This window comes from Hyla sarda, chromosome 9 (genome assembly GCF_029499605.1).
Source record: "Hyla sarda isolate aHylSar1 chromosome 9, aHylSar1.hap1, whole genome shotgun sequence".
Taxonomy (NCBI): Eukaryota; Metazoa; Chordata; class Amphibia; order Anura; family Hylidae; genus Hyla; species Hyla sarda.
This window is the reverse complement of record NC_079197.1, coordinates 98,756,564-98,783,660: the sequence shown is the minus strand read 5'-3', so window position 1 is coordinate 98,783,660 and position 27,097 is coordinate 98,756,564. Positions and strand designations below refer to the sequence as shown.

At 40.9% G+C, this 27,097-nt stretch overlaps 1 protein-coding gene across 2 annotated transcripts in view; it reads right to left on the bottom strand.

Annotated features, from left to right (window-relative positions):
- DCX (doublecortin) overlaps positions 1 to 27,097 on the bottom strand; it is a 119,465-nt gene that overhangs the window by 67,717 nt on the left and 24,651 nt on the right. For both annotated transcript variants that reach the window (XM_056540571.1, XM_056540570.1), the window contains one exon: positions 13,007 to 13,347. In XM_056540571.1, coding sequence (XP_056396546.1) covers positions 13,007 to 13,347 — 341 coding nt within the window. The remainder of the gene's footprint in view (positions 1 to 13,006; positions 13,348 to 27,097) is intronic.

Genomic DNA, 27,097 nt, shown 5'->3' with positions numbered 1-27,097 from the left:
CAAAAATGCACGGCGAAACGGAAAAAAAAATCATTGTGCGACAAAATCGAAAAAAAAACGCCATTTTGTAACTTTTGGGGGCTTCCGTTTCTACGCAGTGCATATTTCGGTAAAAATTACACCTTATCATTATTCTGTAGGTCCATACGGTTAAAATGATACCCTACTTATATAGGTTTGATTTTGTCGCACTTCTGGAAAAAATCATAACTACATGCAGGAAAATTTTTACGTTTAAAAATGTCATCTTCTGACCCCTATAACTTTTTTATTTTTCAACGTACGGGGCGGTATGAGGACTCATTTTTTGCGCCGTGATCTGAAGTTTTTAACGGTATGATTTTTGTTTTGATATGACTTTTTGATCACTTTTTATTCATTTTTTAATGTTATAAAAAGTTACCAAAATACGCTTTTTTGGACTTTGGAATTTTTTTGCGCGTACGCCATTAACCGTACGGCTTAATTAATGATATATTTTTATAGTTCGGACATTTACGCACGCGGCGATACCACATATGTTTATTTTTATTTTTTTTTACACTGTTTTATTTTATTTATGGGAAAAGGGGGGTGATTCAAACTTTTATTAGGGAAGGGGTTAAATGACCTTTATTAACACTTTTTTTTTACTTTTTTTTTTGCAGTGTTATAGGTCCCATAGGGACCTATAACACTGCACACACTGATCTCCTATGCTGATCACTGGCGTGCATTAACACGCCTGTGATCAGCATTATCGGCGCTTGACTGCTCCTGCCTGGATCTCAGGCACGGAGCAGTCATTCGTCGATCGGACACCGAGGAGGCAGGTAAGAGCCCTCCCGGTGTCCGATCAGCTGTTCGGGACGCCGCGATTTCACCGCGGCGGTCCCGAACAGCCCGACTGAGCAGCCGGGATACTTTCAGTTTCACTTTAGAAGCGGCGGTCAGCTTTGACCGCCGCTTCTAAAGGGTTAATACCGCACATCGCCGCGATCGGCGATGTGTGGTATTAGCCGCGGGTCCCGGCCGTTGATTAGCGCCGGGACCCACGCGATATGATGCGGGATCGCGGTTAATAAGGGGTTAATACATTTTTTATAAAATTTTTTGGTAATGTGGCAATTTTTGACTTTTCTTCTTTAACGTTTACGCCGTTCACCGTACAGGATCATTAAAATTATATTTTGACATTTACGCACACGTTGATAGTTCAAACATTTATTCACATGGCGATACCAAATATGTTTAATAATTATAATTTTTTTCCACTTTTTGGGGATAAAATGGGAAAAAAGTCACAATTTACATTTTTTATTGGGGAGAGGATTTTTTATTTTTTTACACTTTTTATGTCCCCATAGGGGACTATTTATAGCAATCACTTGATTGCTAATACTGTTCAATGCTATGCATAGGGTATAGCACTGATCAGTATTATCGGCGACCTTCTGCTCTGTTCTGCTCCATCTGCCATTATGGATGATCGGATCCCAGCGGCAGTGCCATGGACGATCCAATCACCTATTTTACCAACCACACTGCCGCAGATGCCGTAATCTGTAGGGGTTAATGGCGGACATAAGCGTGATCGCTCATGTCTGCCATAGCGGTTTCCTCTCTCTGCCTTCGGAGACTAACAAAATAAAGTCTTTAGATTTCTCTGTGGCACCTAAAAACGTCCAACAGCCTGTCTACCCACATCATGTGTCATTCAGTGTCAATCGATGGTAATCTGAAGGAACCATTTAGATTAGTCCAATAACCTAATAAAATCACCTGTATCTCCCAAATTAAAATGTATACTTATAAGTGGTGGCGAGAAGAGCCCACTATTCCACTATAAACAGATACTTGTACAAATATGGTCTTCATGGAGAATTTAATGAAAAGAATCTCTGTCCAACTGTTAAGCATGGGGGTGGATCAATCATGCTTTGGGGTTGTATTGCAGCCAGTGGCACAGGGAACATCTCACGAGTAGAAGGAAAAATTGATTCAATAAAATTTCAGCAAATTTTGGATGATAACTTGATGCCATCTGTGAAAAAGCTGAAGTTAAAGAGAGGATGGCTTCTACAAATGGATAATGATCCTAAAACACACCTCGAAATCCACGGGGGATTACATCAAGAGGCGTAAACTGAAGATTTTGCTATGGCCTTCACAATCTCCTGACCTCAACATAATTGAAAATCTATGGATAGACCTTAAAAGAGCAGTGCGTGACAGACAGCCCTGGGGTGCCCAAACTTTTGATCCACACTTTACCACCCATTGCCCTGCTTTTGTTCTGCCCGTTATTCTTGAGAAATAAAAAGGCTAAGATAACTTTAAAATTGGTGAGTGCTGCATTCTTTACATCTGCTAGTGAAAATCTATATTTTCTTGGTCTGTAGAAATTGGGATGGGTATCTGGGACATCTGCTTGAGTACTTGTGAAAAGACAACAGCCTAGGTGAATACCCTTTTAAGGATTTGGACATTTCCAAGGGGATCTGCCCTGTCCAAGTATTACACCCAACCTGTCACTTGCCCAGCATGTAATGCAGCATTTCCTCTTGGCTTGGCTTCTTCAAGGAAAATGTAGGGCTAGCTGCAGTAACAGACGATCACTGGGGGGGGGGGGGGGGGGGGGGGGGGGTTCTAAAGTTAGTTTTGTGTATATTAACCACTTAGCGACTTACAATACAATATACAATGGTGTGAACATATGTTTAAGAAGAAAGTTAGAACAGATGCTTGGCATAGTGTATGCATATAGTAGAAAAATATCATACTGGAAATGTCAGATCTTTCCATGTCACCTATCATTATATGTGCCCAAAATATGCACCTTGTGGTAAATTGACATACAATGTGTCCGCTCATTCCGTTATAGGCAGAAGGGAAGAGAGCAAAAAAAAAATGCTACCCAGCTGTTTGGGGGATGACAGATAAGACCTCTCCAGCTAGCAGCCCTTTGTGTTGCTGAGGCTGTTACCTAGCAACCTGCAGCTGCCAGACTGCGAGCTAGACTATAGTAATACATATACATGTAAAGGGGAAGGTGTGACTGCAGACGCCAGCTCTACCCACACATGTACAGAGCGTTGCTATAGAAGCATCTAGAAATAGCATGGAGGATGCCCAGGCATTATTTTAGGGGCATTTGTTTTGGCTATTGCCACTACATTCAGTATGTGTAAAAGAAAGTATTTCTAATAAAACACAATGGCATGATTGAAATTCTGCCCCTGGGTCTGCTGTGGATACATGGAGTTTTTTTTTTTTACACACACATGTCCTTACAGAAAAATCAATAGACGTGTTAAATACATTGTAACCTTTGACCTACATATATCAATAGGGGCATATTTAAAAAGAAAAGTAGAGAGAGGAGATGAAGGGAACTGCATTTAATGGGGTATTTTAGGATAATTTTTTCTTCAGCCTTTAAGCCCATGATGCCAAATTATAACACTGTGTAATTTGTTTCTGCTGCCTCTGTGTACCACTTTGTTATGTTTTCATGCACAGGACCTACAACCGGTAGTGCTGGAGTTTTTATTTTACTGTTGTCTCTTTCCCAGCATTCTATGCAGTCAGAGACAACATGCCATAAGCCACATGGTCTCCAGGGGGCGTAGCTATGTTGCAGTGTGTAAGTGGATAGTATTATTTCAGTAAATCCCTTTAAAGTGCAACTGTCATGACATTTTGGTGCCATAACCTGCACACAGCCTTTGTACTGTGTGCAGGTGGTGGGTATAACAATGTTTTTACCTGAAATTTGGCGGCTTTCATGACTGCAAAAAAGGCTTTTACTCAAAGTCACTGACGGTCGGATAGGCTTGGCGGGAGGTACGCGATGCCACGCCCACCCCCACGCCTACCCCGTATGTCCGCGCTGGGACCTCTGTGTGCTTGACACACAGGTCCCAGCGCATGCGCCCTTCGGCTAATCTATCCTGTGCGCTGCTGTATGTCATCTAGCAAGCGCTCGTTCCCACCGCCGTCTTCCTCCTCAGTGCAGGTTATTGCACCAAAATGTCATGACAGTTGCGCTTTAAAGGGGTATTCCAGGCCAAAACTTTTTTTTATATATCAACTGGCTCCGGTAAGTTAATGATGACTCATGTCCCGGGAGCTGTGCAGTTCCTATGGGGATATTTTCCCATCATGCACAGCTCCCGGGACATGACATCATCATTGAGCAGTTAGACAGAAAACTTCAGAAGCTAATAACTATTGGAAGGAATAAGATTTTTTAATAGAAGTAATTTACAAATCTGTTTAACTTTCTGGAGCCAGTTGATATATATATATATATATATATATATATATATAAAAAAGTTTTTCCTGGAATACCCCTTTAACCCTGTGTGGTGTCCCAGCACCAATAACTGTCCTGGGGGTTTGGACTGTCTCAGGCAGCTTGGCAGCACGCATGGAGCTAAAAGAAGCAGATTACACAGAATTATACTTTATAGGCTCAAAGGCTAAAAAAAAAAAAATCCTGGAATATTTTGTGCGCATCCCTGATAACCAGTGGCCCCATAAGCACCCTCGTAAAAAAAAATCACATGGTGCTGATTGGTTGTTAAGGCAGTTCGAGGTCTGTACTAGGTCTTTATGCCCTGCAGGGTGCCAATTGGTTGACAGGGCAGCTCTAATCCTGGGACAAGATGTTTGTCATGACTCGGCTACTGATACAGCCTGCCAGTGGCAATCTGTACCAGTAGAGTGCTGATCTAACACAGTTGATCAATGTCAAGCATACACATTACATTGGACTGTATAAGCAATTAAATGACTGCATATAAAATGACCTAATGAGGCTTAAAAAAAAGTTAACAAAATTCCCTCCAGTATAAATTTAAAACCACCACCTTTTCCCATTTTTCACATAAATATAATACACAAAAACAATTGGTAGCACCACATGTGAAATTGAGCGAAAGCACAAAAAAAATTTAGGCTCCATAATTGCAAATTTTTGGTCACATGCCTGAAAAACAAATTTAAAAAGTGGCGAACATGGTACTGATAAAAACTACAGACGATGTCACAAAAAAATATCCCTCACATATCTCCATGGGTGGACACTAGAGATGAGTGAATTGAATCAGACAAAGTCAAATTCATTCCGAATTTCATGAAAAACTCGATTCGGACTGAATCCGAACTTCGACTCGATTCAAAATGACTTATTTCTTCATTAGTGACACCAGCTGCGATCCTGTATAATGTATAGATGGGAGTGGCTTTCTCCTGCGCTCGCATCTCTGCAATAGATAGGACAATGACAGCAGATGTCAGGAGTGACACCTGCTGTGATCTGTCCTTAACTGCAAGTACTACTGCTCACAACATGGAACACACTCTGCTCCATGCTGGGAGTTGTACCTGCATTAATAGACAAATCGCATAGGGTGTCACTTCTGACACCTGGTGCAAATTGTCTATTAATGTAGGTACTACAGCTCCCAGAATGGAGCAGAGTGTGCTCCATGTTGGGACCAGTAGTACCTGCAGGTAAGAAATGATCACTAGTCAGCTGATGACAGGGAGCCTGTTTGCTTCAATGGGTGGAGGGATTGCTTGGTCGGAGAGAGATCAATGTGCAACTAATGCAACAGCTGTAGGCACCCTAATTGAAAACCACAGGTCTTTTGAATGGATGTTGCTCATTTATGTTTCAATGGGTGGGGTGGCCGATGTGTGGGAGGGAGGAAAATGGAACTATGGGATTTGTAGGCAAAATTGAAAAACTCAACGAGAAAATTCCAGTTCACAAAAAGCTAGCCACAGTATTATGGTAATCTCACAACATAGCCATTTAGCCCCAAGACAAGTGGCTTCCTAAGCATTACTGTCTGCCAGGTACGCACTAAAAGGGGATAACCCCTTTAAGGTGAAAATGGGCTGAGTTCTTAAGGGGTTAAATGTAAAAATAATATATTTTTTATAATTATAATTTTTTTTATTATTGTACTTTAATATTGTTGTTAATAAAGTGTGTGTATGTGTGTTTCACTTTTTTTCTCTTTTTTTTCTTTTTTTTAGGTAGTACTACCGCTCCCAGCATGGAACAGACTGTTCCATGATGGGAGTTGTATTACCTGTACTAATAGACAGATCACCCCAGGTGTCATTCCTGACACTCGATGAGATTGTCCTTTCCATTGCAGAGATGGAGCGGCTTTCTCCTGCGTTCGCATCTCTGCACTATACTCCAGCCAGCCAGTGATGTGAATAGAATTCACATCACTTATTCATATTTCCCGCATAGAGCTATGATTGGCCAGATGGTTCCAGCCAATCAAATCTCGGAAATATGAATAATAGGTAGATATACCGCATTTACTCATACTACAGTGGGACCAGAGAAGAGCGGCCGGCCACCCGCATCTATACATTATACAGGACGATCGCAGCAGGTGTCACGAGTGCAGGTACTACTGCTCCCAACATGGAGCACACTCTGCTAGGAGCTGTAGTACCTGCATCGATAGATCGCAACAGGTGTTAGAAGTGACACCCTCTACGATATATCTATTAATGCAGGTACTACAGCTCCCAGCATGGAGCAGAGTGTGCTCCATGTTGGGAGCAGTAGTACTTGCAGTTGAGGTCAGATCACAGCGGGTGTCACTCCTGACACCCGATGCGATCATCCTATCTATTGCAGAAATGCGAGAAAGCTGCATCTATACATTATACAGGATGATCGCAGCGGGTGTCAGGAGTGACACCCAGGGGGATCTGTCTATTAGCACAGGTACAACTACTCCCATCATGGAACAGTCTGTTCCATGCTGGGAGTAATAGTACAACCTAAAAAATAGAGGAAAATAAGTGGAGCACATGCACACTTAATTAAACACATTATTAAAATACATTACAAAAAAATGTATTTGGATCAAATCACATTTTTTTCAAAAATAGGGCGAATCGTCCGAATTGAATTTTTCAAAAAATTCGCTCATCTCTAGTGGACACAATAAAAAAGATTTTTTATAATAGACATCCTTGAAGAGGCCATTTATCATAGTAAATTGTTAGGCACAACTGAAGACAGATAAATTGTTTGTCTGGCAGGAGGTTCTTAAGATAAATGTGTAGGCTCTGCTATAAGTGTTCAGTGTACCATGGTATCCGATTTACTAATATGCAATTGTTTATGAGAACCTTGGGAAAAAAATTGTTGACCACACCGCACACCTTGTGATCTGCTCAATCAATATGCAAATAAGGAAGCCATTGTTACTGACCTATAAAAGCACATGGTCTTACAACAGATGTCTAAGCCCGAAATAATGGTGACCTTTGACATCCAGCACTTGTCTTCCCCCACTGCTTCTTACGCAGATAGCTAACTCTTTTGTACACTATTATGCTAACATTGAGACCTGACACATTCTGAAATATCAAAGCATGAATACAAGGAAATGACCAATTTATATATGATTTAAGGGCAAATGCTATACATATGCTAACATTTTATAGGTGACCTATTGGTAAAAGGTAAAGGGAAAAGATGGCTAAAAAACCATAACTTTAAAACCAATGCCTAAAATTGTGGCAGTGCATGGACTGGGAGTGCTTCAGGGAAGTTTAGAGGCCCATGACCTTTCCATGGACTTTTCCTTTGACTACTTTTACTACTTATAGAAGCAGCAAGTTCAGTGTTTCCCAACCAGGGTTCCTTTGGCTTTCTGGACATAGTTTCTGGACATTTTGCAACAGCTGGAGACACCCTGGTTGGGAAACACTGAGCTAGGAACACATTGGTGACATGGTGTTCCAAGTTATACAAATCTATAATATTGTAAACTTACAATTTTGGAATAAAAGATGTTTGGCACTTGGATTGCAGATATAATCCAGTAATGTTTTTGAAGGCAAAGCATATACAGCAGAGCGTAGTCGCCTACATGTTTTGGGTAGTCATAGTCTTAATAACTATTAACTATGATTAAGGGTATGACTACCCGAAACGTGTAGGTGACTATGCTCTGCTGTATTTGCTTTGCCGTCAATAAATATTACTGAAATTTATCTGCAATCCCAATGCTGGACATCCCATAATTCTGTACTGCCAAATGTGGTGGGGACCGCTACCTGCTAGCCCGTGCACATGTGCTGAAGAGAGGATCAGAGCAAGTGATCTATCTTACTTGTGAAACGTACAATTTTATAAGATGGCTACGCGGTACATTCCGCCTCGTTCCCTGCAGATGAACAGTTTAGCGTTATTACAATTAATATGGCTGTCCAGCTTCAATTCAGCATTCGGCACGAGAGACTCTTGTTGAAAACAATAAATGTCCATTGATTTCAGTGGGTGTTTTCTAATGCATTATTTATAAACGCACTGACATAGCGGTTTCCAGGTCAATAGCAGCTGATGTGCCTATCCAAATCAGACCATGCTATATAAAACAATACTTTCCCTTTAAAAGGCTTGTGCAGTGAGCCTAATATCTTATGTATTAGTAATATTTTTGTTAAGGAACTAATTAATGCCTGTATCTAATTTACATTGTAGCCTGTGAGTCTGCAGCAGTTGATAAAGGTGAAGATATGGGAAGGAGGCTTAATATAAAGATTATTCTTGGCATTCCGTCAATTCAGCTATTTTTGAAAGGCTTGTTATATTAATCTTTTCAAATGATTTCACGGATTTTAACACTCGAAGCGCTATATGTCATTACCCTCTATTTTTTCAGCTGTCAGACACTTAGAGGTGCCCAAGTAATCTCTTAGGTCAGGATTTACAGTAAGAAGAGATCTAGGACAATTAACTCTAAGGGGAGAATATATCAATGCTTTCACTAACTAATTATGTTAAAAAGTTTTAAAAAATTGCGCAATTTTCAAAATTATTTGCACAAAGCAAAGGAAAAGTCAGAACGTTTTGTGCACAAAAGCATTTGCACATAAATTTGCAAAAAATTTTTGCCAAAAAGTACACAAACATTGATAAATTCCCCCACCCCAAAATGTTGATAAAGCATTGGTACTGTATATATTCTTATGCTAATGTAACTCAATAAGGCCCAACAAAGTAATGAATTTCCTTATGTTTTATATATAGTTTTAAGAAGTAATAAAAATATTGAATGTATATAACTGTGGGGCAACCTTATATCTGATTATAGAAATACTTTTGCTAAGGAACTAATTAATGTCTGTATCTAATTTACATTGTAGTCCGTGAGTCTGCAGCAATTGATAAAGGTGAACATATGGCAAGGACGCTTAGAGGGGTACTCCGGTGGGGGGGGGAATTCTTAATCAACTGGTGCCAGAAAATTAAACAGATTTGTAAATTACTTGTATTAAAAAATCTAAGTCCTTCCAGTACCTATTAGCTGCTGAATACTACAGAGGAAATTATTTTCTTTCTGGAACACAGTGCTCTCTGCTGACATCTCTGTCCATTTTAGGAACTGTCCAGAGCAGCATATGTTTGCTCTGGGGATTTTATCCTACTCTGGACAGTTCTTAAAATGGACAGAGATGTCAGCAGAGAGCACTGTGCTCATGATGTCAGCAGAGAGCTCTGTGGTCCTGATTCAGCAGAGAGCTCTGTGTTCCAAAAAGAACAGGAAGCAAATCACCAACAAAGGTTCAAACTACCTACGGGGATACTCCCTATAATGGGAAAAAACCTATCTACCTACTCCTCCCCTATCTATCTACTTCTTCCATCACTGTGAGGGACACCAAGGGAGCATTATTGGTGGAAGAAATATCTGCATGTGTACTACTTTGTAATGCCCAGTAAGGGTGCCTTCACATGTACATATTGTTTGGCACAGATTTGCTGTTGCAGTTTTTACTGTCCATTGAATTCAATGGGTAGCAAAATCTGCTACAGAAAATCTGCAGCAGAAACATTTAAAGCCGCACAAACTTGAAGAAAAGCTTACTTTGTAGGTAAAGTATCTGACTAAATTACAGGTATTTCTGTTACAAAACTTACTTCTCCATAGATCTATGCACCAAGTATGGGATGATAGGTACAAGCTAAAATATGAGGATTGAGGAACAGCTGGTCTGTAAAATACCAGTAAATGGACAATTGAGTGAAATGTAAAAGCTTTTCCAGCTTGGTTTTGTTTTCCTGCTATTTAGTATCATGACACGAGGAAGCTGGTGGCAGACATCTGATGAGGTCTATGAAGATCCTGCCATTGTGATGTCTTGTTAATATCGGGAGTGTGAAAAGAGAAAATGTATATCTTTTGAAGCGCACATGCGCGAAATGACCGGTCATCGCCTCTGAGCGCACAAAGACGTTCCTATGCTCTGGTCAGAAGATTGATTCCACTTAGGAGCTCCCGTTGCCGAATCCGGTGGCGAGTGCGGATATACATTTTCTCTTTTCACACTCCCGATATTGCTACCTACCTTCTCATTTATCCTAGCACCTCCACCCGGCCTTTTTGATTGTTGGCTCGATTGAATGCTTGCCTTGCTATATACCTGCCTATTGCTTGTGATCAGCATTTGGTGCCGTCCATGCTATTCCTATCCACACGGATGTCTTGTTAATGTCTTCACTGAAACCATTGTTTCCTGGCTGCTCATTTATTTCTACCATGCATATGCCAGAACATTGGATATAAGGCAGACTTGACTTGTCCTGCCACCCCGTCAGTGCTTATCTATACCTCCTTGGTAGTTTAAACCATTCTGCAAAGCTGAAAAGCGGCACAATTTCTGAATACAGAAGTTATAACCCCATGTAAATGAAAAAAAAACAGTGAAGCTACATTTAAAAAGAATTTCATGTATTGTCTGGTTGTAATAGCCTTAACACTTTCAAGATGCTTTACATTATATCTTAAGCTCAGAGAACACAAAGATTCCTAAAGAACAATTCATAATTGTCTTAGCAGGAGCAGTAAGTGGGATATTTTTAGAAAAGTACATTTCTGCTGGCTGCCAGGATAGAAATTCCAAATGTATTCTGAATGTTCTAATTAATATGGGCTCTGGGCTCCTCCTATGTCTGTATATTAGGGATATGTTTCTTTTGTTCTGAAAGCTGCTTATACTAAATCTTTATTGTAATGGCTGGCTACACTTTATTAGGACCTGGTGGTGCATGAGGATATAAAAATGAAATGAGAGCAGGTTTGCCCTGATTTATGACGTTACACTAGTGACCTCGGTGGAAAAAAAAAACATGCAATACTGCCTTGTCTGCTCTCCTATTACAATATATATGCCAGAGAACATACAACTCATATCATGACTTGAAGTGCACTACTATTAACTCTGTATCAACCGGACTGATTGTTCACTTTTTTTTCCCCTAGTCATTGATATAGTGTAAAACTATGGAATAATATTTAGCTGAAAGGATTGTAAAAAGCATAATAATAGGACTAGGGTATAAAAAAAAAAATACACCAATATTGTATAAAAGTATAATGAGAAAATTCGAGAGAAAATAAGGTGGCCCTCTTTGCCGATGACCACCTTTAAAATGATCCTGGTTAGGTAGGATTGCTCTATTAAAATAAATATTATTATGCATTTTTTCTCTGTGTTCCGTTCCCTCCCAATTGTAGTAAAGATAACAGCTCTGATCCATTTGTAGAAGGAACTTTTGCGGTTTCTGTGGGGCACAAAAGGCCACCAAGTGGGCAGCAAAATTCTCTATACCCCTTGTCACCATGGAGGCTTGGGTATGTCTAATCTCAAAAAATACTATCGGGTGCCAGAATTGCCCAACTTGCTCACGTACATGTTGGCTTAACTGCACCTCAGTGGGTAGTGCTTTAATCCTTGGTGACCCCGACATGCCCTATTACTCTACTCCAATAGATCCTCACAAGAGTCAGAGCCCTGATATTGTCTCCAACACTATTGCAGTCTACGTGATCTAGAATAGCCTCAGAACACACTTTCCCAGGTATAGTATTCTTGGCATTTTCTTTGTAGACCAATAAGATCTTTTGGTTGCATTTATTAGATTGGGTGTTAACCCCAAAATCTAAATTTGTAACTTTTGAAAAAATATGTCAATAAGTTTTGGCCACCAGGGGTCTCCCTTGTGATTCTGCCTGCATTCCTGGTCTCCTCGCGCTGGGGTTTTGGTCTCCTGCTGGCCTGGCAGTAGACCAAAATCAGGAAATTCGGGAGGGACCTGATCTCAGCACAGCACTTGCTCTCTGCCCTGTCAATCATGCAGGAGAGAGTGAGCGCTGTGTGCAGAAGTGTGGCAGGTCTGCTCCTATCCCCCTCCTCTCTGTGTTACACGTACAGAGATGAGGGGATTGAGAAGCAGCCTGCTGCGATTGGCTGCCTCTTCTATGCTGTGCTCCTAAGTGCGAGCACAGCATAGAAGAGGGAGAAGGAAGTTCTCCCTAGAAGGGCTTCAGATGATGTCAGGCCTGCCGGGGAACACACCCTTCAGCATTCCGAAGCTCACAGACAGTGAACTGAAAACAGAAGAGGAAACAAGGGTAAAAAAAATGAAAATTAAAAATTAAGGTGGGGTGGGGGTAAGTGTTAGCAGGATGTGGGGAAATGAATAGGGAGGTAGGGGGACAACTCAATGACAGGTACTCTTTGAGTACTATTTTTTTTCTATCTTAGCACAAGTCCACAACACAAAATGTGAAAAAAAACTAAAGGGGTCTGAAGACTTTCCAAATGCATTGTAGATAATCATGCATTAAATTAAACTTGGGAACTACCTAGAAAATTGCTCAATGTATTTGAGACAAAGTTGTGCTTTGCTTTATAATAAAGTAATAGGGAACATGGTAGACATGACATGTAGACACAAAGAATGTCATGAACTGAAGAAAGCACGCTGAACAATCTCAAGCTTTAAACATCACAGGAAGAACAATTATGGAATTGGAGCAGGAGATCAATGGACACTATAGGTGGCATAAAGTGTTGGTGATATACCCTTCATGTCCAGTAGTTTATAGCAACGGACACGGCCAACTGTCAGAATTGCTCATTTTAAAGTAGTCAAAAAGTTAATCAATAACTGTCCAAATTCCCCTACCTGTTTTCCATCCAAGGTGTACAGCTTCTTCACTACTCCAGTCTCCAATTTAATGGCATCAGTGATATCGGCGAGGACTTGTTCAAAGGAATGGGCTGTCTTCTTGTTGAGCAGGACACGCACAGCCTTACGAGGCTTTACTCCACTACGAATGATAGTTACCAACTTGGGACGGACAAAGTCCTTGTTCTCCCTGGACTGAGAGTTGGTGCAGCTACCCAAGGACTGTGGACTCTTCTGACCGCCTGAAGTCTTCACATTCACTGACCAGTTAGGGTTGACATTCTTTGTGTATTCCAGTCTCTTGAAAAAGTTGTCAGATGAACAAACATAGCTCTCTCCTAAAATATATGAAACAGAGAAATTATTTAATAAGTTTGTTATTTTCAGCTGTGAATGTAGATGTATTTTTAAATTATAATTTGACCGTACTTTACTTAAAGGGGTATTCCAGGAAAAAAACGTATTTTTTATTTTTATATCAACTGGTTCCAGATAGTTAAACAGATTTGTAAATTACTTCTATTAAAAATCTTAATCCTTTCAATAATTATCAGCTGCTGAAGTTGAGTTGTTGTTTTCTGTCTGGCAACAGTGCTCTCTGCTGACATCTCTGCTTGTCTCAGGAACGGCACAGAGTAGAAGAGGTTTGCTATGGGGATTTGCTTCTAAACTGGGCGGTTCCCGAGACACGTGTCATCAGAGAGCACTTAGACAGAAAAGAACAACTCAACTTCATCAGTTCATAAGTACTGAAAGGATTAAGATTTTTTAATAGAAGTAATTCACAAATCTGCTTAACTTTCTGGAGCCAGTTGATTTATAAAAAAAAGCATTTCCTGGATAACCCCTTTAAAGGAGTATTCCAGTATCAGCAGCTGCCCAGCTTCTGCACAATGCCGTTGTGGTTACCTCTTCAAAACATATAGGGAGAGATTTATCAAAACCTGTCCAGAGGAAAAGTTGCTGAGTTGCCCATAGCAACCAATCAGATCGCTTTTTTCATTTCTTAGAGACGTTTTAAAAAAATGAAAGAAGCGATCTGATTGGTTACTATGGGCAACTCAGCAACTTTTCCTCTGGACAGGTTTTGATAAATCTCCCCCATAGTATTACAAATTAGAGCTTTTTCATTAATGTCATATTTGGAGTCAAGAAGGATTTTCCCCCCTAATATGGGGCAAAAGGGCAACTGCTTCATCATAGGTTTTTGCCTACTTCTGGTTTAATACTGATATGGGGATGAAAGATATACTGTACTTTTAAAGACTATAATTTGCCTTTATATGGCAAGTGAATATTAAAAGAGAAAGGTGGTGTAGGTATTTTGAGGACGCCCAGTGCTCCTCCTTACTGACCACAGAGGTCCAATAAATATTGTAGACTTACTTTGCAGTTACTAAGGCTAGGTTTCCATTTTATGTCAACAGTCTTGGACGAAAAAGCACAATGGGGGGTATTTATCAAAGGATTTATGTGACTTTTTTAACATAACTTTGGCGCAGTGTCTTTGTGCGCCAAAGTTTGGCGCATCTTCTCTACTGTCATTTTTAGAACTTTCTTAAAATCACACGGTCCTGTGTGTGATTTTAACTTTAGTCAGTAATTCATCATTTGCGCCAATCGATCTTTGGTGCAATTTTGGCGCAAATCCCGTTTTTTTGGGCGCAAATCCCCGCCAAGAAATTTTGCACATGGAAAACACACTTAGCAATGTCAGAAAATGTAAAGGCGCCAAAATACATAAAAAAAAATTTTTTTTGTGAAAGCAGCGATGCCTCCAGGGCTGCTCAATTGTCTATGCGGAACCTTCTCCCTCCATTGAGCCAGCATTGGACATGGCCACACAGGTTCAGGAAAGGTAAGCACTAAAGCAGTGGTCTCCAATCTGCGGACCTCCAGATGTTGCAAAACTACAACTCCCAGCATGCCCGGACAGCCAACGGCTGTCCGGGCATGCTGGGAATTGTAGTTTTGCAACATCTGGAGGTCCGCAGGTTGGAGACCACTGCACTAAAGTAACACAAAAAAAAAAACTACCCAAGTTGAAAATAAAATCCATTTCACATGGTGGCTATAAACCCCACAAAAGAAAATAACTCATGTCGCTTGCTGATATACAGTATCCAAAAAGAAAAAGAAACACACAAAACAGCGCACACCCGTAAATATCAAAATGTTCTCTTTATTAATACATGAATCAAAAAGGACAGACAAGATTATTAAAAACATTTAAAACAGGCCTAAAGCAGCCAAAGCACAAAACAGGGTGAGCCCCCTCAACAAGGGAACCCCACCCAGGGCACCTGCCTATTACAGTACATCAATATACACCTATTACAGTACATCAATGGAGGAGTTACCAGGCAAGTGCCCCCCTAAAGACCCCACGCGTTCCGTTGCCCGTCGGCAACTTCCTCAGGGTTGTTGCCGGCAACACCCCTGAGGAAGTTGCCGACAGGCAACGGAACGCGTGGGGTCTTTAGGGGGGTACTTGCATGGTAACTCCTCCATTAACCGTCCTATGTCATTTCATCATTATCTTGCTATATGAGAATACAGGTTGTATATGGGCTGTTGTGATGAATATAGTGTTATGTAGTAGCTTATATGTATATCATAGTGATGATATTGATGTACTGTAATAGGCAGGTGCCCTGGGTGGGGTTCCCTTGTTGAGGGGGCTCACCCTGTTTTGTGCTTTGGCTGCTTTAGGCCTGTTTTAAATGTTTTTAATAATCTTGTCTGTCCTTTTTGATTCATGTATTAATAAAGAGAACATTTTGATATTTACGTGTTTTGGGTGTTTCTTTTTCTTTTTGGATACTGTATTACATTTGATACGTATAGCAGCACCCCTCTTCTAACTGATGTCGCTGAGCCCGCTCATATTGTAGTGGTTGTAGCTTGCTGATATACTGCAGGAGGGACTCCGAAATGGCTGCTCTACAGGGTAAAATACGCGTCCTCTGTGGTGGTAAGTTCTGTGTAAAAGGCGCTGTGAATGGCTGATTTCAACATTTCAGCCAAAATTACTAACAACTTGCACCAAATGATACATTTGGTGCATGTCCACGAAAACCAAAGTGAAAAAAAAAAAAGGGTAAAAAGAAACAGTCAACAGGCAAAATTGATAAATACCCCCTAATGTACAGCAATATTTTGTCCAGTAAGATTCCGGACACCATAACCTACTCAAGTCACTGGAGCTTTGTCAAACCTCATTTGAATCCAGCATGAAGGGATCCGGCACCTCCATTATTTTCAGTTTTGTGTTCCTACGATAAAGCTAAAAAATAGCCTAAGGTTTTTTTTGGGATTTTAAAATTTCTCCAGAATAAAAGCCATCTTTAAAAAGACCCTGGTAGAGGTATTACTCTACACTTACTATACACGTTCTAATTATTTGTAGTCATGATTTACTTTTCCACATATAACATGTAAAAATGACTGTTATACCATGTGACCTGGAGCCAATACATTGTCATGGTAGAAGATGGTACCACATGAAAAGTATTCTAAATGATCATAACTGCCGTCATACATCTTCCATGATACAGCAAGCAACCACATAGGGGGAGATTTATCAAAACCGGTGCAGAGTAAAACTTGCCCAGTTGCCCATAGCAACCAATCAGATCGCTTCTTTCATTTTTAGGAAGGCCTGTGAAAAATGAAAGAAGCGATCTGATTGGTTGCTATGGGCAACTGGACAACTTTACCTCTGCACAGGTTTTGATAAATCTCCCCCATATAGTGCATTTGTTTTCTTTCTCTGAATAGCTCCCATAGCTCTTTATGTGGTAAAGCTTTGCATGCCTCCTTTTGAGGAATCTCCCATTGTAAGAGCTTGAAAGATTATTGTGACAAATCTTTCCACACTGTATTTTGTCAGCATTTGTATTTCATTACAAAAGTACATATCATCTAAAGAGGTTTATTTCACATCCATCTACTTCAAAGACACCAAATAAGCCCTGCTTTTAAATGAGCAGTCACCTTAAAGGGGTACTCGGCAGCTCAGCGTTTGGAACAAACTGTTCCGAACGCTGGAGCCTGCCCCGGGAGCTCGTGACGTCATAGCCCCACCCCCTCATGATGTCACGCCCTGCCCACTCAATGCAAGTCTATGGGAGGGGTCACAGTTTGTTCCAAATGCTGAGCAGTGGAGTACCCCTTTAAAATGTTATGTGGGCTTTCCTATATCATTTAGGTTATACCGTCACGTTATGACGGCAGGGCCATATTTATTGTCACATTAGGAACCAGTGGCCTGTGAGTAGGGCAGCAGTACAGAGGAGGAAGGGGATGGGGGGGGGGGGGGGGGGTTGGGGGCAGCACTTAAGTTGCGTAAAAAAAAAAGAAAAAAGTCAAACCTTTGAGGCTGCCACCATGGTACGACTTTAAAGGGGTACTCCGCCCCTGGCATCTTATCCCCTATCCAAAGGATAGGAGATAAGATGTCAGATCGCCGCGGTCCCACTGCTGGGGACCCCGGGGATCGCCACTGCGGCACCCTACTATCATTACTGCACAGAGCGAGTTCGCTCTGTGCGTAATGACGGGCGATACAGGGGCTGGAGCAACGTGACATCATGGCCCCGCCCCTCATGACATCACGGCCCGTCCCCTTAATGCAAATCTATGGCAGGGGGCGTGACGACCGCCACGCCCCCTCCCATAGACTTGTATTGACGGGGGCGGACCGTGACGTCACGAGGGGCGGAGCCGTGACGTAACGATGCTCCGGCCCCTGTATTGCCCGTCATTACGTGCAGAGCGATCTCGCTCTGTTCAGTAATGATAGCGGGGTGCCGCAGCAGCGATTACCGGGGTCCCCAGCAGCGGGACCCCGGCGATCTGACATCTTATCCCCTATCCTTTGGATAGGGGATAAGATGTCTAGGGGCAGAGTACCCCTTTAAAGGGGTACTCGGCAGCTCAGCTTTGGAACAAACTGTTCCATACACTGGAGCCGGCCCCGGGAGCTTGTGACATCATAGCCCTGCCCCTCATGATGTCACGCCCAGCCCACTCAATGCAAGTCTATGGGAGGGGCGTGACGGCTCTAAGTTTGTTCCAAATGCTGAGCAGTGGAGTACCCCTTTAAAATGTTATGTGGGCTTTCCTATATCATTTAGGTTATACCGTCACGTTATGACGGCAGGGCCATATTTACTGTCACATTAGGAACCAGTGGGCCTGTGAGTAGGGCAGCAGTACAGAGGAGGAAGGGGATGGGGGGGGGGGGTTGGGTTCAGCACTTAAGTTGCGTAAAAAAAAAGAAAAGTCAAACCTTTGAGGCTGCCACCATGGTACGACTTTAAGAAAAAAAAACAATAATCTTTCCCTTTTGGTTAAATGCAAGTTTGGTTTAAGACTCCTGTAAAATTCACCTGCAGATTTGCAGCAACATGATCATTATGTTGTGGATTTGTGATTTTACCACCTTTTGTCTATTGGGGTGAGATTCATGATTACGCAATCCACATATAACATATTCGTTTTTCATTGTGTATTTCTGACAGATCTGCATGAAAAATTTCCAATGCACATGGAATTTCTCTACGGGTGTGTATTCAGTCCAAGGCTAGGTTCTCATTGCAGAAATTCTGCTATTCCGCTCAAATTCTGTTCTGCAAAGCTTTTTTGCAGTTTTCCGGAATTTGGACGGAATTCTGGCAAAATTTCTGTATGCTCAAAACACAGAATGGCGACGAAATTTAAAGCCCTTATTGACTTCAATGCGATTCTGCTGCGGAATTCCACAAAATTAAAGACAGGTGCTATATTTTTGAGGAATCCAGAATGTGGAATTTCTGCATTGGAAATTTTACCATGTGAATGGGACAGCAGAATCCCCATTAACGACAATGGGGGGACATTCATCATACACCTGCCCAGAGTAAAAGTTGCTTAGTTTCCCATAGCAACCAATCAGATTGCTTCTTTCATTTTTGAAAAGGCCTCTATAAAAAATGCAATAAGCAATCTGGTTGCTATGGGCAGCTCAGCAACTTTTTCTCTGGTCAGGTTTTGATAAATCTCCTCTAATGTGCATAAAATTTCTGCAAAATTTCTGGCTGAATTTTTCTACAGAATTCCACAAGGAAAATCTGCAGTGTGAGCAACGCTTAAAGGGGTACTCTGTTGGAAAACATTTTTTTTTTTTTTTTTAATCAACTGGTGCCAAAAAGTTAAACATATTTGTAAATTACTTCTATTTAAAAATCTTAAGCCTTCCAGTACTTATCAGCTGCTGTATGCTCCAGAGTAAGTTATTTTCTTTTTGAATTGCCTTTCTGTCTGACCACAGTGCTCTCTGCTGACACCTCTGTCCATTTAACTCCTTAACGACGCAGGATGTATATTTACGTCCTCCGCCAGCTCCTGCGATATGCGGCGGGGTCACGCGGTGTCCCCGCGTCATATCGGGTCGGTCCCGGTGGCTATCAATGGCCGGGAACTGCGGCTAATACAGGAAATCACCGATCGCGGTGATGCCCTGTATTAACCCTTCAGACGCGGCGATCAAAGCTGACCACCGCGTCTGAAGTAAAAGTGAAAGTATCCCGGCTGTTCAGTTGGGCTGTTCGGGACCGCCGCGGTGAAATCGCGGCGTCCGGAACAGCTTACAGGACACCGTGAGGGCCCTTACCTGCCTCTTCGGTGTCCGATCGACGAATGACTGCTCCGAGCCTGAGATCCAGGCAGGAGCAGTCAAGCGCCGATAACACTGATCACAGGCGTGTTAATACACGCCAGTGATCAGCATGAGAGATCAGTGTCTGCAGTGTTATAGGTCCCTATGGGACCTATAACACTGCAAAAAAAAGTAAAAAAAAAAGTGTTAATAAAGGTCATTTAACCCCTTCCCTAATAAAAGTTTGAATCACCCCCCTTTTCCCATAAAAAAATAAAACAGTGTAAATAAAAAAAAAATAAACATATGTGGTATTGCCGCGTGTGTAAATGTCCGAACTATAAAAATATATAATTAATTAAACCGCACGGTCAATGGCGTACATGCAAAAAAATTCAAAAGTCCAAAAAAGCGTATTTATGGTCACTTTTTATACCATTAAAAAATGAATAAAAAGTGATCAAAAAGTCAGATCAAAACAAAAATCGTACAAAAATTGTACAGATCATGGCACAGAAAATGAGTCCTCATACCGCCCTGTACGTGGAAAAATAAAAAAGTTATAGGGGTCAGAAGATGACATTTTTAAACGTATACATTTTCCTGCATGTAGTTATGATTTTTTACAGAAGTGCGACAATATCAAACCTATATAAGTAGGGTATCCTTTTAACCATATGGACCTACAGAATAATAATAAGGTGTCATTTTTACTGAAATATGCACTGCATAGAAACGGAAGCACCCAAAAGTTACAAAATGTTGTTTTTTCTTCTATTTTGTCGCACAATTATTTTTTTTTTCCGTTTCGCCGTGAATTTTTGGGTAAAATGACTAATGTCACTGCAAAGTAGAATTGGTGACGCAAAAAATAAGCCATAATATGGATTTTTAGGTGGAAAATTGAAAGGGTTATGATTTTTAAAAGGTAAGGAGGAAAAAACGAAAGTGCAAAAACTGAAAAACCCTGAGTCCTTAAGGGGTTAAGGAACTGTTCAGAGTTAAAGCAAATACCCATAGCAAACCTATCCTGCTCTGGACAGTTTCTAAAATAGACAGAGGTGTCAGAAAAGAGCACTTTGGTCTGACAAAGGAAATTCAAAAAGAAAAGAACTTCCTCTGTAGTATACAGCAGCTGCTAAGTACTGGAAGGATTAAGATTTTTTTTAATTGAAGTAATTTACAAATCTGTATTACTTTCTGTCACCAGTTGGTTTAAAATAAATTGTTTTCTACTGGTGTTCCACTTTAAGGCTATGTGCACACAGCTGGATTTCATCACTGAATTTCCTCTACTTCTCCATGCAAAAACCATGGCACACAAGTTATTTGAAGCAAATTACAAGCAGAATTTCCATGTGGAAAAGCCCCATTGATATCAATGAAAGGTCCTGACAAGGAGTATTTTCTTCTTCAAGAATTGACATGTCACTTTTTTACCATGGTTTTTCTATGGGTGGCCAGTGCTAGGACCGCATGGGCATTACCAGTCCCCATAGCCAGAAATGCATTCTGCTCCATATACTGCCAAAAGAATAACCCTGTTTATATTTTCCACCATTGAATTCCAGCCACAGAAGGTTCTGCTGCTGAAATTCCATAGTGTGTACAGTGCAGCAGAATTCCATTGACATTAATGGGATTCTGCCTCATCAGAATATCAAAGCGGAATATCTGTAGTGTGCAGGGGTAGAGGTCCAACCTCTGGGATTCCCACTATTCATGAAAATGAAGGAGAGCACTAGTTTAATACTGCGTTCCCTTCACTACTTTTTCTTGCAGAATGAGCCACGGCAACTTGGCTGTGCAGTGAGCAATCGGATGATCAGGTATTCTGCTGTGAACAGAAAAACACAGTGCTATACCAACATTGCAACAACAGCCTTCATTCTCATGATTATTAGGGGTCCCAGAGGTTTAACCTACAACGATCTTAAAGGGGTACTCCGGCCATAATACATCTTATCCCCTATTCAAAAGTATAAGATGTCTGATCGCGGAGGTCCCGCCGCTGGGGACCCCCACAATCTGTCATTCAGCACCCACCTTTGTGGGCTCTCTGCAGCCCTGGAGGCTCCGAGTGTGCAGCGTGATGACCACGGGGCCGGAGTATCGTGACATCACGATTCCAGAGCTCGCAAAGGTGGGTGCTAAATGACAGATTACGGTGGTCCCCAGCGACGAGACCCCACGATCAGACATCTTATCCCCTATCCTTTGGATAGGGGATAAGATGTGTTAGGGCCGAAGTACCCCTTTAAAATGAATGTATCTTCTAGATTTGTATTTACTGATTAGAGCCACATACTCAAACATGTTATTTTATTTCTAAATGGTTTCTACTTTCTGATTGTAATTTTTTTTTTTATTACAGCCATCTTGCCTGAGCTGTATGTAACAGCATTTAGTGATGTGCTTTACAGCAAGCCCCATAGACATGATTTATACCACTGACATGAATGGAAAAGGTTACCGGGCTGTTCTGTAACCTCTTAAAAGAACAAAGAGGGGGTAGCTGAGCTGTGAACATCATCTATTGTCTTGTCAATTTACTTGTATCACCTTTCTCTGTAATTCTGTATAGATCACTTTCGAACAGCCTCCTTCTTAATACAGACAGAACAGGTAGTGTCAGCTTAGTTTGAGGTCAGAATAAAAACTGCAATATTTCATGATCATTTTATAATATAGATCGGAAAAAGATAGATTAGAAAAAGCAAAAAATTCTTTAAAAATATGTTTAGCAAAAAAAAAAAATTTAAATTATTAGTAATTTTCTGATATCACATTCCCTTTAATCAAAAGCCACTATGTTATCAGATGGTAAAGCCCCTTAGGGTTACAGATGCCCTATTCTACGTCTCTATTGAGTAAATACATGTCAGTAAATGGAGAGACAAAATATCCAGCAGCAGGTAACTATTGTATCAAGGCTAAATAAAGTAAACCTGAACATGTTGCCATAGAAACAATGCAAGTTCTAAACAGCGTTCTACAATAGGCTGCCTCGAAACATTTCTGCAGCTCTACGGGTTAAAAACCTTCCGTTCTATTAATATTTTCTATTTAAGTCTTGGAAAAAAAAATCAAGATTAAAGCTACACATACTGTAACTGGGTGTATTTCCTAAGCAAAAGAGTTACTAGGGCTTCTTACAGGATTAGCGTTGCCTTGCCGGTCCCTCCAAACACATATCATACACATCCATTTTAATTTCCTTCAGCTTCTAGGCCTCAATGGGATTTGCAAATTAATTGGAGCAGTTTTAGCTTTGCCGAAAAAGAGCACATGCTTATCTAAACAGCCCCTTCATTCCAGCAGACTGTATCCTATTCATGAAATCTCCACTGCGTGACTGTCATGAAATTCTGCCATATCTCTCCCACCCTCATTTATAAATATATATGCTAATAAATTCGGTTTTATACCTCCCTGGTAGGAGAACCCGCGGCTCTCTCTATTTTAATTTCTTTCCTTTATTTTATTCTTTTTTTTTTATACCCTTAACTAAGCGGTACGAATTGTAAGCAAGGATTTTTTGCAATTATAACTGGAATCACTAATAGACAACATAGCTAATTTCTCTAAAATAGAATCAGAATAGAAGGAATATTCAGACAGTCTTATTAGCTACAGTACTGTGGTATAATGTATGCCGTATTTCCTAATTACAATCAGTAAAAGGATCGGCTTGTGGACGGGTTCTTCAGGAGTAGTTCTCAATGTCACCTTAAAAATATAGGTCAGTGTCACTGGAACGGAAGTCCGTGATGTCACCCCTCTGCCCCGTGTGACGTCACGCCCCGTCCCCTCAATGCAAGTCTACGGGAGGGGGCGTGACGGCCGTCACGCCCCCTCCCATAGACTTGCATTGAGGGGACGGGGTGTGACGTCACACAGGGGCAAAGTCGGACTTCCGTTCCAGTGGTCGGGACCCAGACCCTCCAGCGTGGGTGCCGCATGCTATATTGCGGGGGTCCCCAGTGGAGGGATCAGACATCTTATCCCCTATCCTTTGGATAGGGGATAAGATGTCTAGGGGTGGAGTACCCCTTTAAGAAAGAGTTTGGTGCATTTTGACATGGACTACAGAAAGTAAGTGACTCCCACTTCCATTACAAGCTGTCTAAGTCAATGTGTTTCACATAGTAGATACTGGGGCTCAGTGCTTTGTATAATATTTTTTTTAATACATATAAAAAATCCCCCTTTGTGCTAAAAGGAAGCAGGGGCGTAACAAGTCCCCAGAAATACAGTGAACAAGATCCTCAGAAGCCTGTGAGTTAATAATATAAAACAGCATATTATTTGGCCTCCATCGTGTCACATGATTATTTTCCTTGGTCTTCCAGTGATCTGTATACATTTTTCACTGCCCCTCCAATTTTCACAGTAATCTCTAATTACACCTTATCTTTGAGTGAAAGTGGGACTTCTTCTATAACCATGGAAGGAAGACTTAGTAAATTGTATCATAAATGCAATTCCCATATGCAATTATTATGTCATAGAGTAGGTCCCCTCCTTGAGTCCCCCATTTATGAGCAGAAAGAAGAGCCATACTAACCCTCTCTGGAGGCAGGCCATGTATGTTTTACATGGTTGGCCATGCTTGTGGCCACTAACAACTGATTGCCGGGCTAAATAAATATATTTTAGACTAAAAAGTGATTATCAGCATAAGTGGGGTAGTGTCTCTAGCGGATTTCTATGAGGGGCTCCTAGAATATAGAAGGACATCAACAAGTAAATTGTCCATCCAAAGTACCAACATAGAAGCCCACTTGTCCACCTTAAATGGTTCTCCTTCCTGTTGACCAGACTTTATACTTCCATTTTTATAAATAAAAAAGCTTAATATGCGATAAATGGGATCTGTCCTCTTGGAAATCCATGGAAGAATTATAGTATCTTGGGAAATTGTAATAAAACTCACTTTTTTGATACTCTTAGAGGGGTTTGCTCCTCCTCAGTATTCTGAAGTAGTGTTGCTTGCGAATATTCGCAATGCGAATTTTATTCGCGAATATCACATATTTGCAAATTCGCGAATATTCGCGAATATAGCACTATATATTCGCAATTACGAATATTCATATTTTTCTTTCTTTTTTTTTCACAGTACACATCACATTGATCACCCCTCTCTGCTTCCAGCTTGTGTGGTGTAAAGAAGGCTCTAATACTACTGTGTGAGACTGGTGTACAAATTTGCATATGCTAATTTGCATATGCTAATTTTCGCATATACAAATTTTTGCTTATGCTAATTTTTGCATGTGCTAATTTTTGCATATGCAAATTTTAGCACATGCTAATTTTAGCATATGCGAAAATAAAATGCGAATATAACGAAAATGCGAATTTAGCAAATATATGATGAATTTTCGTCCATATATTCGCAAAATATTGCGAATTCGAATATGGCCTATGCCGCTCAACACTATTCTGAAGTTGTGACAGCAGTCAAAGGACAGACTGCACTTTGGCTCTGGTGATGTAGACAGTGTTAAGTAAAAGGGATGTCTCAAGACAACAACTGTCAATATGCCTTGTTAGCAATGTGTCTCATTCTAGTCGACTTTAACCCCTTAAGGACACATGACGTACTGGAACGTCATGTGTCCACTCCCGATCTATAACGCGGGGCCACGGCGTGGCCCCGCGTCATAGCGGTTCGGGCCCGGCCTCTAACAACGGCCGGGACCCGTGGCTAATAGCGCGCGGCATTGATCGCTGTGCCGCGCGCTATTAACCCTTTAGACGCGGCGTTCAAAGTTGAACGCCGCGTCTAAAGTGAAACCGAAAGCATGCCGGCTAGCTCAGTGGGCTGTTCGGGATAGCCGCGGTGAAATCGCGGCATCCCGAACAGCTGACAGGACAGCGGGAGGGCCCCTACCTGCCTCCTCGCTGTCCGATCGCCGAATGACTGCTCAGTGCCTGAGATCCAGGCATGAGCAGTCATGCGGCAGAATCATCGATCACTGGTTTCTTATGAGAAACCAGTGATCAATGTAAAAGATCAGTGTGTGCAGTGTTATAGGTCCCTATGGGACCTATAACACTGCAAAAAAAAAGTGAATAAACATCATTTAACCCCTTCCCTATTAAAAGTTTGAATCACCCCCCTTTTCCCATAAAAGAAAAAACACAGTGTAAATAAAAATAAAAATAAACATAAATGGTATCGCCGCGTGCGGAAATGTCCGAATTATAAAAATATATCGTTAATTAAACCGCACGGTCAATGGCGTGCGCGCAAAAAAATTCCAAAGTCCAAAATAGTGCATTTTTGGTCACTTTTTATATCATGAAAAAATGAATAAAAAGCGATCAATAAGTCCTATCAATGCAAAAATGATACCGTTAAAAACTTCAGATCACGGCGCAAAAAATGAGCCCTCATACCGCCCCATACACGGAAAAATAAAAAAGTTATAGGGGTCAGAAGATGACAATTTTAAACTTATAAATTTTTCTGCATGAAGTTATGATTTTTTCCAGAAGTGCGACAAATTCAAACCTGTATAAGTAGGGTATCATTTTAATCATATGGACCTACAGAATAAAGGTAAGGTGTCATTTTTACCGAAAAATTTACTACGTAGAAACGGAAGCCCCCAAAAGTTACAAAATGGCGTTTTTTTTTTCAATTTTGTCTCACAATGATTTTTTTTCCCGTTTCACCGTAGATTTTTGGGCACAATGACGTCATTACAAAGTAGAATTGGTGGTGCAAAAAATAAGCCATCATATGGATTTTTTGGTGCAAAATTGAAAGAGTTATGATTTTTTAAAGGCAAGGAGCAAAAAACGAAAATGCAAAAACGGAAAAACCCCCGGTCCTTAAGGGGTTAAAGGGGTTATCCAGGAAAAAACTTTTTTTTTTATATATCAACTGGCTCCAGAAAGTTAAACAGATTTGTAAATTACTTCTATTAAAAAATCTTAATCCTTTCAGTACTTATGAGCTTCTGAAGTTAAGGTTGTTCTTTTCTGTATAAGTGCTCTCTGATGACACGTGTCTCAGGAACCGCCCAGTTTAGAAGAGGTTTGCTATGGGGATTTGCTTCTAAACTGGGCGGTTCCCAAGACACGTGTCATCAGTTGTTCTTTTCTGCCTAAGTGCTCTCTGATGACACGTGTCTTGGGAACCGCCCAGTTTAGAAGCAAATCCCCATAGCAAACCTCTTCTAAACTGGGCGGTTCCCGAGACACATGTCATCAGAGAGCACTTAGACAGAAAAGAACAACCTTAACTTCGGAAGCTCATAAGTACTGAAAGAATTAAGATTTTTTAATAGACGTTATTTACAAATCTGTTTAACTTTCTGGAGCCAGTTGATATATAAAAAAAAAGTTTTTTTTCCTGGATAACCCCTTTAAGTATTTATAAATCTATAATTAGTATAACTATAGAAAACAAAGCAGTAACACAATTAGATACA